This window comes from Rhinatrema bivittatum, chromosome 14 (genome assembly GCF_901001135.1).
Source record: "Rhinatrema bivittatum chromosome 14, aRhiBiv1.1, whole genome shotgun sequence".
In the NCBI taxonomy this organism is placed as follows: Eukaryota; Metazoa; Chordata; class Amphibia; order Gymnophiona; family Rhinatrematidae; genus Rhinatrema; species Rhinatrema bivittatum.
This window is the reverse complement of record NC_042628.1, coordinates 19,033,713-19,051,001: the sequence shown is the minus strand read 5'-3', so window position 1 is coordinate 19,051,001 and position 17,289 is coordinate 19,033,713. Positions and strand designations below refer to the sequence as shown.

At 42.3% G+C, this 17,289-nt stretch overlaps 1 protein-coding gene across 1 annotated transcript in view; it reads right to left on the bottom strand.

Moving 5' to 3' along the window:
• The window catches only part of SYT17 (synaptotagmin 17), a 64,980-nt gene that overhangs the window by 34,846 nt on the left and 12,845 nt on the right, over positions 1-17,289 (bottom strand). The window contains exons 4-5 of the mRNA XM_029577443.1: positions 16,132-16,280; positions 15,185-15,804 (exon numbers count right to left, since the gene is read on the bottom strand). Of these exons, the coding sequence (XP_029433303.1) occupies positions 15,185-15,804; positions 16,132-16,280 (769 nt within the window). The remainder of the gene's footprint in view (positions 1-15,184; positions 15,805-16,131; positions 16,281-17,289) is intronic.

Genomic DNA, 17,289 nt, shown 5'->3' with positions numbered 1-17,289 from the left:
TATTGGCTCAAGGGACTGCCCTTCATGTTCCCCCCTGTGTCACATGGATCCTAGGCTCGCTACCATTGGATCTCGCCCTCTAGCCCCAGCTTGTAGGGACGTTTCCTATAATCACTCTCCAAGACTGTTAGTCAGTCTCAGCCATGCTGCCTCAAAGCTAGAAATGCCTGCAACCTCTGTGATACAATCATCTTTTTTACATTTCTTCCAATTGCTTTAATTCTAAAGATTAAATCAGCTTCAGAACCCTTGTCTTCTTACCCTGCATCCCAAGAAACTCCGTTTTGTCCCCTCCTGCCTATTTCCAGCTACAAAGATCCTTGCCTGGGGCTATACATTTGGAAGCGACAATTGTAAGTAACTAAAACTACTTGTACAATAAATAATTTCAAACTTAAAGGGATTTTTGTCAGAAGACTGATTGGGAAGGAAAGTTAGCTGTCTGGATGAGGGGAACTTGGACATTTCCTATTGAGCCAGCACAGTAAAAAAGCTGAATCATACAGAAGCACAATCCATATCAATTGTTTTTGAATATGGATCTTGCAATGTCCTGTAGGGATCCCTTGTCACTTTCCTCTTCAGACAAAAAGAAGGAAAAGCTTTAAAACATGTCACTGCTTTTTACAGTACTATATATTACTACATTCCAGATTATTTTGATGAAAATAGAGTATTGGGCTTTGGTGCTGGAACCAGTCCCCCATTTATAACATTGTTCTTATGGGACAATTGGTTTCAACTTTACAAAGCTTTGACTTAAGACATGGTTTTTAGGAACCAATTGTGTCTAAAGTCTGAGGACTTCCTGTAATTGTACTTGCGTCTCATCTCACCTAGTCATAGGAAGCAGTAGGAAACCACTGTTTATGTGTTACTTCTCACAAATATACCATGGCCACAAGCATGTTAATGAAAGATAAACAAAAGCAAACAAAAAAGAAGATCAATCACTTATACAGCCATATTTCCATCTAATACAACTGCATCTTCCATAGATCACACCTCCTGTCCTTCTTATTATGGCAGCATTATACTGAAATCTTTTATCTTATCTCTGTCAAATGGTCAAGAGACATGTAAATTCCTCTCCATCACTGCCCTTGTAGTCATGAACTGAAATCTCATTCCAGTCTCTTGAAATTACTTCTTTAATAGTTTCATTGACAAGCAAGATAGTAGCAATGGAACCAGTATGTCACATTATCCAGGGACCAAGGCTGCCTCTCTAAGAAGCTGATGTGATGAAACCACTACAGAGGTCCCAATGAGGTAGTTCAACTATTCTCTCTGCCCACCCCTGTAAATTCAATTTTATTTTTGTTAGCTCTAAGCTAATAGTGAATGTATTGTGAGAAGGGAGGCTGGAGAATATAGTCTATAGCTGACGTGTTCTATCCATTAAGAAGCAACAGGTATATGAAGGAGGAGCACTAGCACCCCAATTCCAGCAAGTCTGTGAAGGGAGGAGGACACAGTCATATCCTTCCACTGATACCATTGTATTAAGGTGAGGGACTGGTATATGGAAGACATCTAGCTGGAAGCACGCAATAAGGAGCATCTTAATGCCCCAATGAGAGAGAAGCACAATGTGGAGGCAATGGGATAACATGGAAACTTTCCTCAATTAGAAACAATGACCCTGTCACCATTTCAGACATGAAAACATCAGTAAGGTCCATCTGCTATTGTAAGATTAGAAAGTTAGACCATCTCTGGCCATCAACCCAAAATTGACCATAGGTCCAGAACTGAGGAACTTCTTGTAAGACCAAATAGGTTGGAAGTGATTCTGTGGCTTGCTTGAAATAAACTATAATATTGTAAGACAATTTAATAGTTACAGAAACTGTTTTGAAATTTTACTTTGCAAGATTACTTTAACAAGAAAATGCCTCCCTTACATTAAGAAGATACTGCAGTACGCAAAAGAGGAAGTAGCTATTTTAGCTCTCTGTAGCTCAGAATGAGGAATCATCTTGCTGCCACACAGGCCGATTCAGAAAAATGCGTGGGAGAGCAGGCGAGTGCGCGCACAGGCCACTCTCGTGGGCATGCGATTCAGGAGGGTGGTCTATGCACATTAGGGCCTGCGGTAAAAGGAGGCTCTAGGGACACTAGCATGTCCTTATCGCCTCCTTTTTGACAGGAGCGGCAGCTGTCAGCGGGTTTGCTGGCGTCAGTTCTCAAACCTGCTGACAGCCACGGGTTCGGAAAATGGACGCCGGCATAATTGAGCGTCCGTCTTCCGACCCACGGGCCGATTTTTAATTTTTTTTTTAATTTTTACTTTTTTTTTTTACTTTTGGGGCCTCCAACTTAATATCACCAGTTCCCCACCTAGGTTAACGTCTTAGTTGGGATGATGACAGTATAGCAAAGAACAGAGAAAACGGAACTGTGTCTGCACAGCTCAGAGACCCCTGGCTGTCGGCCCAGAACTGGCCACCTGCCCAAAGTTGGATGTCAGCCCAACTTTAGCTCTGCAAAATAGGGTATATTGGACAGGAGAGTCCAAGTGACTGTTGACACAGATCTGAGCAATGACTCAGACTTTGCTCCATGACCTTCTGTGTCCTGGTACCACTATCTCCTCCAGACAAGTGAGCAATGCCCCAACACCAAATTCGTTCACTATTCCAAAGTTATTTTCAGACGTGCTGACCATGCAGGGATCACTGTCAGGGAAGTGACCTGAAAATATCTTTTTCTCTGGGCCATTCTCATAAGTGGTCCTGCGTATATTTCTTTTTTTCTTGTGTACTCATATTCATAATCATATGCTTTGCTATTACATTAATGATTACATTGCCTAGGATTTCTTGGTGTTTGCTGCTAGTTACATTACTGCTATTGTTTTTTGTGTAAGAATAAAAGTTATGTATATTTGGCCAAACACCAATTGACTCGGATCCTTTTCTGTAACCCTGCGTCATCATGTTACAACTATTCCCTTGGCCTATGAGGAACAGGATGAAGATGTTGTTTATTTTGATTTACTTTTGTTTTATATAATTCCAATTGTTTATATTTGTTCTCATTTTAGTATGTGGTGCCAGTTTTTGTATGACCTGTTGGTTGTGAATGGCTGAACAGTGGTAAACTATAAAGTGAAGTTTAGCATGTGTGTTACGAAGGAGCAGTATGAGTGATATATGTCTATGTTAGCTTGTATCAAAGTCATTTGATTGTTGTGGTAGTATTATATACTGCTATTATCAGTGTGGTTGATTATTCTTGATAATCTAGTATTACTGAATTACAATATAGTCTGTGTTTTCCAGTTTCCCTACAGTCTTTATTTATTTGATTTAAATTTTGCTTTTCAGCACTTCAAAGCATATTACATTCAGATACTGCAGAAAACATAGCAATATAGATATATGCTGTGTAGAAATGTGCTTACATACTTGTGAAAAGTATATGGGACCTAAGTGTAAGTGTGTAAGTTGAGAAAGGATGTCTGTGAAACAGAGAGGCTATAAAGTTGTGAATGAAAGAAAAGTGAGGTTTAGAATAGGTTAAGAGAGATGATAAGAATATTATTTAGGATCATGTTGGTATTAGTGTCAGCCAAAGAATGTGTTTTAACGCAAATGCCAATGGGAAAAATGGCACCTTTGAAAGTGATTTTTGCATTAAGACTACGGTCAACCTTAAAAATAAGGGCATACTGTTAAAATATATTTGTGTGATTTTGTAAAAGAGGTAGGTTTGTTGCAGATAGCTTTCCTATTTTTGACCATGTGAAAAGCTTTAAAAGGATAATTTGTGAGCATTAAACCCATACGTGGCTGTTCTAAAAGAGTTCATTGCTCAGTGCACACAAAATTACACACATAACCCAATTTTATGTGCACTGAGGAGAAGCCTTCCAAGGGGGGAGGAGGAGGGCTAGGCCTGGGGTAGTCGGCAGTTATGCACATATTTTTAGACATTAAAATATATGCGTGTAAGTGCACATGCATTAAGTTACGCCCTCTGAAGAGCAGGTACAACTTTATCCTTGTGTCGTCTTCAAACACAGTTGGAAGCCACCGGGCCCTCTCTTGGCAGACGCTGCCACTCCTGCATCTTCCCTGAGCCTCTTAGGCACACACGTGCATGACATAAGGTAATTTAAAGGGCCCATGACGGAGAAAGCCATGGTGCCCTTGGATGACATCTGATGTGCTGGCCTGTAAAATGTCCTGCCTTGATGCCTCGACAACAGGTCTCCTACTGCCCTGTAGCACTCTACAGTTGCCTCAGCACCCCCTACCTGCTTTCCTGGTCTTTGTGTCTTCAGTTCCAGTGGTCTTTGTTGTTTTCTGTCTTCTGTCTCATGGTCAGTTCTTCAGTTCCTTTGGTGTTCTCTGTCTCCTTGGCTTCCCGCCTGCGCTGCTCCTCACCTCCCTGCCTGCCTATCCAACCCGCTTTCCCTCTGGACGGATCTTCGGTTCCTTGGGCTCTTCTTTAACCACGCCTGCCTCGGACCCCGGCCCACTTCTTGATCTCCTCGTCGGATCTTCAGCTCTTCTGCAGATGCCCCCGCCTAAGACCTGCAGGCCCCGGCACCCAAGGGCTCAACCTAAGGGGAACATGGGCTGGTGTAGGTGAAGCTCCCATTGGGCCTCTGCCTCAGCCAACTCCACCAGCTGACAGTGGGGACCATCTCCACCTCGGTCCAAAGGTCCTCGCCCACAACAGTGAGTATGAGAGAGTTCACATCTGGTCCTGGTCCTGGCCCTTTGCACAGGTCACACCTGACCCTGGTCCCACCCATCTCACCCCCTCTCTTCCACAGTTCCTCTTCTTTTTTTTTTTTTCTATAAATTAAGCTCTGTGAACAGTGTGTTACAGGGAAATAATGTTCCTGTTTAAGGTAATATCTGAAGTCTTGTTCGATCAAGCATAGGCAAAGCTATAACATTGTGCAAAAAAAAAACAACAAAAAAACCCCTCTGTCCTCTGCAATACTCTGAGATGAGATGCAATGAATGAGAGAGTCAATAGGTCAATGCAAGAGGGAGGTTTCTGGTCTTTTTACATCAACACAAGGAACTGCAAGGAAGGACAAATTTCCACTCTGACAGAAAGCAGCTCCATTAGACTAATGACGTGGAGAGGGAAAAAAATACCTTTTCAGAAAATGAAGGAGACCTGATGGAGTCTGGCGCACTGGCCGTGCTGCCAGAGAAATTGTGTTGCTGGGCAACAGCTTGCCGGGTGCAGGAAGATATTAATTGAACATCGGTTGCCCAGGATACACCAGTGGCCATGGCGGCAGAATCTGAACTTTAGACCCCAGAATGCCAGTCACTATCTGTCTCATGACACTGAGGAATGTTTACAGTGAGCGCCGTGCAACAGAGAGTCCCACAGTCCTACAACATAACAGGTCGCTTGCATTTTTCATTATCGTTTTCTTTAGTTAGTTTTCAGATTTGTTTCACATTGTTCTTCTGCCAAAAAAAAAATAGAAGGTACTGCTGCAGGCTAATAAGAAACCATTAACATAAAAATTGGTCATTTCCTCTCCAAAACTTCCCATATAAAGCAGTCACTCAAAGCCTGAAAATAATGAAATGGTTCTTTTTAAATTAGTTGGCTAAAAAATGAAGAGACAAGTGCAGCAAGAAACTTTCCACCTGGGCCAATATCTCAGAAGACTCTCTCTATGGTCTGGTTTCTCCACAGACAGCAGGACAGCAAATTTTTTCCATACTGGGTCAGACCAAGGGTCCATCAAGCCCAGCACCCTGCCTCCAACAGTGGCCAATCCAGGCCATAAGAACCTGGCAAGTACCCAAAAACCAAGTCTATTCCATGTTACCGTTGCTAGTAATAGCAGTCGCTATTTTCTAAGTCAACTTAATTAATAGCAGGTAATGGACTTCTCCTCCAAGAACTTATCCAATCCTTTTTTAAACACAGCTATACTAACTGCACTAACCACATCCTCTGGCAACAAATTCCAGAGTTTAATTGTGCGTTGAGTGAAAAAGAACTTTCTCAGATTAGTTTTAAATGTGCCACATGCTAACTTCATGGAGTGCCCCCTAGGCTTTCTGTTATCTGAAAGAGTAAATAACCGATTCACATCTACCCGTTCTAGACCTCTCATGATTTTAAACACCTCTATCATATCCCCCCTCAGTCGTCTCTTCTCCAAGCTGAAAAGTCCTAACCTCTTTAGTCTTTCCTCATAGGGGAGCTGTTCCATTTCCCTTATCATTTTGGTCGCCCTTCTCTGTACCTTCTCCATCGCAATTATATCTTTTTTGAGATGCGGTGACCAGAATTGTACACAGTATTCAAGGTGCGGTCTCACCATCAAGCGATACAGAGGCATTATGACATTTTCCGTTTTATTCACCATTCCCTTTCTAAATCTGAATTTCACAGCTTGAAGACTGGATTTGTCTTGTCAGCTATCTTACAGGTTACTTGAAAATTATAAATGATCACAGTGGTCTATCATTATAGTTAATGAGCTAATAATTAGTGAATTAGGGGGCCAGAGTACTAGGCTGAATTAAAATTGTCCATTAATGTGTCTCATTCAATGTGATGACTAGTGCTTAGTTTAACACCCATGTAGTAAACGGTGCAAAGCTTTATAGTGCATCAGGCATTAACAGAGGATGTTTTACTGCAGTAGTAAGGTGAGTGCAATAATGTCAGCCCCAATGTCCCGGCTCCAATCATCTCCCCGAGTCTCTATGGCCTCCCTAATAAAGGCCCTCTCCAAGGTCTTATTCTCCCCCACCCCCGCAACTGCATCCTTCCCCCTGCATTACCCTCACTGTCAATAATGGACCTGCTGTGATCAAATCCACCCCCCCACACACACCCCCCCCCACACCCCCATCACCCTCCACACACATACACACACAAGTTCTCAGTGTCGAGGAAGAACCTGCTGCAGCTCAGTCCTCCTTCTCCGCATACCTCCTGTGTCAAGGAAGGACCTCCATGGCCCTATGTCCTCCCGTCCCCGCTGCTGCCATTCAGCTCCCCAGCCAAGCCCATCCTACTATTACTATTTATTTCTATGTAACACCGTAGAAATACACAGGAAAGCTACTTGCTTCCCATTAAGCTTCTTTAGTCAACAGCAACATACAAGACAAAACTGACTTTGGGAAATTAATTTATTAAGAAAAAGTTCCATAATGGCAGATAGGGGGGCAGGAGAGGTCCCACTACATATTGCCCCACTTGCTCTGATGGACATAATGGCACTGGCAGGCCTGATGCACTCCATTATTTATTTAAAAATTCTTCCATTCCACCTATCCTGGGCCAGCTGTGCTAGGCGGATTGCAAAAAAACCCAATCATTTGAAAAAACAAACAAACAATCAGAATGTTGACAGCAAAAATGGCTGCCAAAATATGCACACTTCCATCTGCAAGAGGAAAACTACCAACCCGTCTCTCAGAGAAAGCCTCCTGCAACAAAATTGCTTTTATCTTTTTTGAGGAAAAGTTTAGAATCTGTGATTAATCGCAGAACCTCAAGTAAAGCTTTCCAACGTTAACGGCCCGATGACAGAGAAGGTCCCGCGATGATGAGCTTGCGTAGCGAGGGGGCACTTACCAGCAACAGCCCATTAACTTAAAACACAAGACCTCACGAGGGAACATGTACTGAGATGGGACTGAATAAATAGGATTACTGCCTCTTTCTGATGGCTTTGAAAATGAAAGTATTTTGAGTTTTATCCTTTAGCACACGGGCTAGCCAATACAGCTGCTCTCTCGGGCACAGCAGTACCTTACATCAGGCAACACCATTTTGTCCATCAGGGTGAGCAGGGCAGGAAGCAGTGAAGATCTCTCCTGCCCCATTATGCCATTATTGTTGTATCAGATGGGGCAGGCAGCAGTGGGGATAAGCACAGGTGGCTCATCAGGCTGGGGAGGCCCTTCCTCGGCACTGACAGGGTTACAGAGGGGGCACCATCAGGCAGGAGATGAAGGAACGAGTATAGATTTGACCACAGCAGGCCAGTCGTTGATTCTGAAGTGTCTGTATTGTGTGTGTGCGCATTGGGAGGAACTGGGCCACGGAGGAACCTTCTTCTCAGGAGAGAGAGAGAGAGGTAGCCAGATCGGCAGCTCACAAGAAAACCTAACCATGCCTTTTGAAGTATTCTTACAATTGAGTGTTAGCCAGTGGATTACTGTTAACCATGTGGCTTAATACAATTTGTGGTAATCAATTTTAATATTAATGAGCTGTTTTGTATGCATTTGCAAGTGATGCAGGTCATTAACCACTTTTGTACATTAGATCACGTCAACATGAATGTGGATTAATGCAGTAACGTGCATTGGGAGGTAAATTTATAACAATCCACATAACTTATGCCTTTCAAAAACATAGATTACGCCAACTTTTAAAGTGAAATTATGCGCATAAGTTCACGTTGACAATTACAGAATGTGTTACACCTGCTTTCTGCATGCTAATTGTGTACATGCTAATTTATGTGCATACATTTTAAATTCAAAAAGTATGTGCATAAATCCCAACTCCACCCCAACTGTCTCCTGGAATGCTTATCTTTTGTGCACAATCAGATTCCACGTACTTGTACGTGCACAACCCCTACGCAATTTTATAACAAGCCATTTGTGCACATAAACCTGTATTTTATGCAGGTAAATTGTAATCAAGCTGGCTATTAGGGGGCTCCCTGCCAGCAGGGGTCCCCAGTGGGCTACTCAGATCCGCTCTAGCCTCCACCTTGAAGGCTGCGTGATGCAGCAAGGCCAGCCCTGTAAAACCTTCCCACCTCAGTCTGGAATCCCCTCTCTGTGCCTTTGGCCCCTTGGCTTCGTGCTCTTTGCTTAGTATCCTTCTTCCGATTCCTTGACTTGCTCTCGTTCTGTCTAGGCCTCCCAGTGGCCTTCCTTGCCTGTGTGTTCCCAGCCTTGTCCTGCGTTAGGCCTCTCAGTGACCTACCTTGCTCACATGGTCCCTAACACTGCTTCTGTCCTGTCTTGGCCTGCCGGTAGGCCCCTTGTCCGTGTGTTTCCCTTGTGCTGACCTTGCTGTTCCATGCTTGGTCCAGCCCCTTGTTGGTTGAGTATCCCCACTGCCTTGTACTTATTGTCCTTCCAGTAAGTTCCTTGTTTTCTTTTCAGATTTCAATCTTTGGTCACCCAGGGCATTACTTGTTGTATCTTGATACTCAAAATGGCAGCCCCAGGCTTGGAGACCTAGAAGGTGACCTGGGCACTACTGCACCACCAGGATTCGCTAGGTAAGGGCCGGAGAGGTTGGAAGGGATAGGTGCGAGCTCAGAAGGGGGGGGGGATTATTTTCATAAAGTGGGAGGGGCTTGAGGCAGAGGGGAGGGGTCTATGCCCAGGGACTATTACCTTCAAAAGTGCCTTTTTTTAAACTTTGGGTGCTTCAAGTGGTAATGGAGGGGGGGGGGGGAACAATGTCACTCCCCCCCCTCAAGTCTCATAAGGGGATTTGGGTGGTGGGGGGGGGAGGCACTGTCTGGACCACTCGGGTCTTTTAAGAAGATGGTGGCTCTGGGCTATGGGGCCACAATGAGCATTCAGCTGTGGGAAAATCCACGGGGACTTACAAAGCTGTGTCTAGGAAAACACCGTGGCTTAGTAAATATACTACTTTAATGAAAAATAGTAGTGCAGCGAGGACAGGGCTATTTCTACTAGAAAGTAGTAATCTAGTATTCTAAAAATGGTTTTAAAATTCTGTAAATCGTCACTGCAAGCCTTTTGTCCTTTTTCATTCATTCCTCCCCTCTGGGTGCCTGCAAATTAAATCATTCTTGTAACTGTAATCACCATCTTTTGTTGTTAAATAAACAACAACTGTTATTTATTTCACCACCTTCTACCAATTCTTGGATATAGCCGACTGAAGTTGCTTTTGCACGTTGCGTATAATACAAATAAAATTCAGCTACAGCACTGCGTATGTACATCGCTTTTATTTTGTAATGAGGGCTCCCTGTCCTGGCATTTCTAGAGTAAGGACTGGTGACTGTAACAAATGTAAAGCAGTAACAAGTGCAACTGTTACAGCTTCAGGAGTGGCTGGGAAGACTGACAAAATATGGGAGAATTTTTCCCAGGCAAAACTATACACTCATGCAAAAAAAAAACAAAAACCCCCAAAAAAACACTCTCCAATCTACAATTTATACCGTATAAATCTGAATAATGGAATCAAAATGCAGTTAAACGTATGGATTCATTAAAAAGCCATCACTGAAACTAAATCAATACAAGAGGACAATTACAAGGGGTTTTCCTGAGGCATCAAGTAGAAGAAGCATTCTTGACAACTGTTTGCCCTCATCTGAGTTCTGGGCATGACTCAGGGTAGTTCCCACCAAAATCACAGGCACATTCAGCACAGGCACTGGGAGACCACAGTCACCGCTGGTAGTATCCATGAATTGTTTCAAGCAGCGAGGAACAAACTTGCTGCACTAGCTCAGCAACTGCAGTCTTTCACCCTCACAACACATGGAGTCCCGTGCACGTACGACAAAAGGTTTGGGATATAAATACTCAAACAGAAGATCTCTACCATTGTGACTTGGCAGACATGGAATCTAATACTGAATTTAGTCTCAAACTCTAATGACCCTCGCTGCTAAGGATCGGGGGCCTCAATATGTAAACCCGCAGTCAATGGCAAAGACCCCATCAAAGCTGCCTCCAGAGTGCGTGTTCGGTCAGGCCCCCACTCGTTGGGAAAACTCCCGCAAATTCTTCCTCCTGGCAGATCTCGCAATGCGCCAGCTCCCCTCTCGCCAATCGCAATCCCATCTGGTCTCCCTACCTTCTCTGCTGCTCTATCATTTCCTCATTTTCCCCCTCATGTCTCCGTTTCCTTCCAGTTTAGGGGGATGGAAACTCACTTCCTGCTCCCCCCCTGTATCCCTGTACCGAGCTCTCCGTATTGAGCTGTCAGGGCTACACGCGTAAAAGGGAGGCCACAGAATGAGGTCCTGGGCCACAGGCTGGGGTTGCAGACACGCCGGTGCGCTCAGGAGAGTCCCGGTCCTTATGAACGTGCTGTAGACAAGTTACTGAACAATGGTCAGATCTCAGCACCAAAGATAAATGTTCAATTGTCAAATGAGTGGAAGAGCGGATCCCCAGGTCTTTCTTCCTGTTTGATCAAAGGAATGTGCAGTGTTTACATAATTACCAAAGGTGGCTGGTTGCATTAGGACTCTTTTCGAGGGCTTATTCTTACCACACAGCAGAGAGCTGGCAACCTGCTTGAAGTTTTGAAAACACAGGTCATAACTTTGTTCAATTTTAGGAAAATCTGAGTGAGACACGTGAGAATCTGTGAAATTCTAGACCTCTTGCTATGCAACCCAAGCAGTCCTTCCACACGTTTGTCTCAGAATTTGTAGGGGCAAAAAAGTATTTTCCAGACTTAGTTTTGAGGGTCAGTTTTAAATAGAGTTGCCAGGGCATATCTCTCTCTGCATTATAGAATGAGAGGGTTTTTTTTTTGGCTAAATGCAATGCATGAGGAAACAGGTCTAGGGATGTAACAGATGCACTAGGGAGAACCAGAGAAAAAAGGAGGCTAGTCCCGGAGATTCAATTTCTAAACGGCTCTAAAAAAAGCCTGAAATACAGAGTGCTATTGTGGGGTGGGAGGAGGGGGGGTGTTGGGCCTCGTAGTTTCTTACTGTGCCTTTGGGCTTCTTAAAAAAACAGTCTGTTGGGGCTATGGTGCCACGGACATTCATTTGCAACTACCTAGGGATTTCCACCTCCCTCCACCCCTTTTCTTAACTGCCCCCCCCCCCCCCCCCCCATCTACCCTAAGCTATCACAAAGACAGTCCTTGGCAGAAGCTATAGACTGCAGCTCCCTCAAGAGCACAGTACAGATGCAGCCTGAGTCTGGCCACTGGTTGTCACCATTGCGGAAAGGCTAAGAATCCTATCCCTCTTCCTCCCTCTATATTCCCTCCCCAAGAGCTGTTGAAAGAGTAATCATTTTAACAGCTCTTTCTGACTATGTCTTCAAAAGGTGCTGCCACTTTGAGTTGACTTAAGCTGCCTTGAATTCCTGGGAAAATGTGTTTGTACCTAAAATTATTTAGTTAATCCCTACCAAAAAGAAAAAGTAGCTATGCGGTTTAATGAACATTTCAACGCATTGTGCTGCACTGTACCCTATGAAATGTCACGTAGAGTTAACAGGGCTGCCATGGTTTTCCAATGTGAGCAAGGTCTTTTGTCTATGTTAACTTGAGCTACTTTACAGCAACATTATCACAAAATATCATGACACATTTTCAATTGACCTTTGTCACTACTGTACTTCCATGGCATTTCCTTCAATAACACATGTATCCATCCTACTCCAATGCGTGCAATGAATACAGAATTAATTTCTGCATCATACTCTACACTGCTTTCAATTTTCTGATTTGATTTTTGCATAAAGCTTCTGTTAACATTCATTTGGTATTATTTTACTTCCCAAACTATGATATTTAATTTAAAAATATTTTCCTTTAAAATTGTCAGCTTCAAAAAATGTTCAGAACACTTACAAATATGGTTACAGGAATTGTTAAACCTTCTATCTAGAGGGTAATCTTACAAGAGAGAGCCCACATAGCAGTAAAGTTGTACGCATTGTCGCTACTGAATATTTTCAAAGTGAACTTAAGTGCCTAAGTTTAACTTGAAAATTCTTGAGTAACTGGCCAGTTGACCAAGTTGTGTGAGATAACTTAAGTGCATGCTTTTTAAAATCAAGAAGTATGAGCATAGGTTACAACTACAACCTCCCATCCAAACCCGGGGTGCCTTTCTCACTGTGCGTAAAAGCATGCATGAAACCAGGGCATTTGCGTACTTTTACAACACTGGCCCCTGATTGATTTTCAAAATGCCACTTATGCACATAAAAATCCCTTTGAAAATGAAGCTCCTAAAACTAACACTTTAACTTAGCCTTTCCAGCCACTTAGAACATTAAAAAAATTAAATAAATAAAAAAGATCACGCTGGGCCCAGACCAAGGTTCATCGAGTCAAGCATCCTATCTCCAACAGTGGCCACTGGCCAGTCTGAGTCACAAGTACCTGGCAGGTCCCGAAAAGTAAACCTATTTCCTGTTATCCCCAGGAGGAGGGACTAGGCTGAACGGGTTAATTGTTTGGTTCCCTTTACCCAGAAATTCAGCAGCTCTGATCCAGGTAAAAGTGCCACTGCATAGATCAGGGGCTTCCCAAACCTGTCCTGGGGACCCCACAGCCAGTCGGGTTTTCAGGATATCCGCAATGAATATGCATGGGATACATTTGCATACCTTGAGACTCAGTAAATGCAAATGTATCTCATGCATATTCATTGTGGGTATCCTGAAAACCCAACTGGCTGTGGGGTCCACAGGACAGGTTTGGGAAGCCCTGGGGAAGAGCCAGATCAAGTCAGCTGGATAAGGTTCCACAGCTAACTTTAGGACACCGATTTATCCAACCAGAGGTGGCCAGGGCTAACCAACTAAACTTTAACAGCATCCCGGGAACACCCCCAGCGCCACCTTTTTTTTATGTGGCTAAATTTTGTGCAGGAAACGATTTTCCCATAAAAAATCATTTACCCGCTTAGCGGAGGGATAATTTAAGCCCCAAAGATTTGTCTGGCTAATTTCCAAAGTTAGCCTGGCAAATCTTTTGAATATGGATCTCTTAATCTAAAAAATAAAGTAAATCACAAATTGTAAGTCCTGAAGAATATTCGAATTTAAAACATAGTTGATGCAACATGTCAAAAGGAGAAAATATCGTTAAAATCAGACATTACTCTCTCAGGAGTTCATAGTTTGGTGCATGTTTACAGCCCTTTCATTCTTTCCCCAAGATCCTGCAGAGCCTCACAGAGGAGGTGTAATAATATATATATATAATAATAATAATAATAATAATAATAAATAAGCAATTCATTAATGAACTGCAAGAGAGAGCAATGACCGAGGTTTTCAGATCCCTAGATAACACAAAATTATTTAAAGTAGTTAAAAAACAGACAGACCTTGCCAGACTGGGAAACTGGGCATCTAAATAGCAGATAAAATGTAATGTGGACAAGTGTGAAGTGATGTACATAGGGAAAAATAACCCCAATTATTTGTACACCATGCTGGGTTCCATATTAGGAGTTATCACCCAGGAAAAGGACCTTGGAATCACTGTAGAGAATATTTATTTATATCCTAAGTTCAGTGTGCAGCAATGGTCAAAAAATCAAATGTACTGTTTGGAAAGTAACAGAAAAGAAAACTTAAAATATTACAGTCCCTCAGTATTAATCAGTTGAATGGCCACCTTTTGAGCGCTGGGTGCAGTTCTGTCCACACCATTTCAAATAAGATATAGCAGAACTAGAAAAAGGTATAAAGAAGAGCGAAACAAATGATAAAGGAGATGAACTTGCTCCCTTATGAAGAAAGGTTTAATAGGTTAGTGTTCTTCAGATGGGAGAAGATATGATGGGGTTTATAAATTCATGAGAATGGTGGAACTGGTAAATAGAGAATCGTTATTTACCCTGTCAAACAGCACTAGGACCAAGGGACAATCCATGAAAGTAAATGGTAGCAGATTTTTTTTTTTGTGATTAAGAATGTATTTTTTTCAGTCAATACACAATCAAACTGTGGAATTGGCTGCTGGAAGATGTGGTCAATACAAAGTAGTATAGCTGGAAATTTAAAAATGTTGGACAGGTTAAGACTATTGCCAACTATTAGACTTGGGCACCATCACATGAGAATGAGCAGTGGAAAGGATCTCTCCATTAGGATCCGACGGGTACTTTCTTATAAGCTGAAATGATCGAAGACAGGATTTAGTGGACCTTTGGACAGACCCAGCATGACACTTCTTATGGGGTTGGTTTTTTTTTATCTTAAGCCCTTAATTGACAATGTTTTGTTTTGCAATTTTCTTGTTATTGTTTTGTAATTATAATCTATAATTTGTGATTCCCTCCTTAGGAAGATGTACTATACTATACTTAGCATTTTATTCTACATGATTTTTGGAACCATCTTAGTTGAAATACCAAAAATACCATCAATATCATCAAATAATACTATCAAGTCCCAGAATGCATTAAAACCATTATCATATACATTTTATCGGGTTAGCTTATTACCTGAGAGCTTGGAACTATCGCCTTCCACCAGTGTCCACCCTTCACCAGATCTACTTCACTAAGAGGCATTGAAACCTTTCCAATGACACAGTGCCGAGAGAATTTATCAAAATCCACTATCGTTAGAAGTAAAGTTCTTCTTTGGGCTTCTAAAAATGGGATTTCAAAAGCATATCGCTCCTCGAATACTGGATTCTGGGTTTTGCGCTTTACTCCAGTTTGCTTTGAGTTCTTCTGGTCTGGCAGGAGACAAATCTTCACGTATGGATTGGAATGAGCCATGTCTTGCCTTGCACCATCGTAGGAAATAGGAGGAGGAAGGTCTCTGGCCTCAATTACTCTTACTATTAGGTAATTGTGCAACAGGTCGTACTGTGTACTAAAATGCATCATGCCCAGTTGATATTTGGACGAGATTTCCTCGTCAGTCAAAGAGTCAACATCATCACTATTAGAATCAAGAGAATAAAGCCTTGGTTCAAATTTTCTAAAATAGTCATCTGGAGCGTATGTTTTTCGGAGTACAGTTGGCTGAACAGTTTCCTTTTTGGCTCCCATTACTCCAAACTCAATGGGCTTAATGTCGATGAGTGGTGAACTAGGCCTTCGTGACTCTAAACCTGAAAGTCAATGACAGCCAACAACAATATTAACCTCACAGAAGGACATTACTACCTCATGGAAGTTTTACTGTAAGAACAATGGTCTAGCCAGTCACTGCTTTATTTACTAGTGAACTTTTCACATCACCTTTAAACTAGAACAAAACATTTTGAAAAATCCTCACATTCTGATCTTATTTTTAGTGGCCTGGTAATCCACTTTTGTGCAGATCTGGTTTGCACACTTTGTCTAGAAGATGGATGCAGCTACACCTGAGCTCTAATGTATTTAATGTCTGAGGTTTACATAAAATCGTGCACAAACTCTGTATATAGCAGTCTTACTTGAGATGCGTCTTGTGAGGCTGTAGGTAGATCTTGATGTGTCTGAGGATGACCGTCGTCTGTCGGGTGATGTGTCTTGAGGAGTTGGAGGTGGTTCACTCGCTGCGTTGTCCGAGTCTCCTTCCTTTTCTTCACTTTTATTGCTTATCCTGTTGAAAAGGCAGATCTCACCATATATGAATCAAATGCCAATGTCATAAAAATATTATTTAATAGAAACTGGTTACAGTTACCACTTTCTGAAACAAAAAGCAACTATTACAGTTAGTGTTTATTTTAAGGTAAGTTAGTTCAGTTAAGTGGTGCTTTGATATTTGAAAAAGTAAAATACTCTATAATTTTCTGTTTATGAACTTGGACCTGTCTTCATGTGCTTCCATTTTCAAAAAGTGCAAAAACCAAGAAACATGACTTTTCACATAAAGTACAGGGGAGGTTGCAGCACCTCTACATGCTTCTCCCAGCTGCCTTGCTGGTTGACCTTGGAAGTCACCACTCTCTTTGCTGTGGTCTACAGTGGAATTAACTGGGCCTTGGTATGGTGGTGTGTAAGGATGGTGGCTGTTTATTTGGAAGATGTGTTATTTGAATTATGTTTTAAATAATTGTTTTATAAATTGTATTCTGTTTTGTTGTAAATCGCTTTGGGCATTTTTAGCAGTAAGGCATTTAATAAATGAATGTAATAAATAAATAAATAAAACCTCCTTCCTCCCTCTTGCATCCAAACTACTCGAATGTGCTGTTCACTTCCACTGTCTTGACTTTATTTCTTCTCAAGCCATTCTCAAGTCTGGTTTCTGCACTCTACATTCCACAGAAACAGCTCTTGCCAAAATCTCCAATGATCTGTTTATGGCTAAAACCAAAGGTTTTTCCTTATCCTGTCTGCTGCTTTTGACACTGTTGATCACCATCTACTCCTTGATATTCTGTCCTCACTTGAATTTTAGGACTCTGTCCTGCCTTTGCTCTTTTCTTACCTCTCCCATTGCACTTTTAATGTTTTCTCTGGTGGACCTCCTCTACCACCATCCAATTATCAATTGTTGTGCCTTCAGGCTCTGTCTTGGGCCCTCTTCTCTTCCCACTTTATACAAATCTCCTTGGGGTTCTGATCTCATCCCATGATTTTCAAAACTATCTTTATGCTGATGA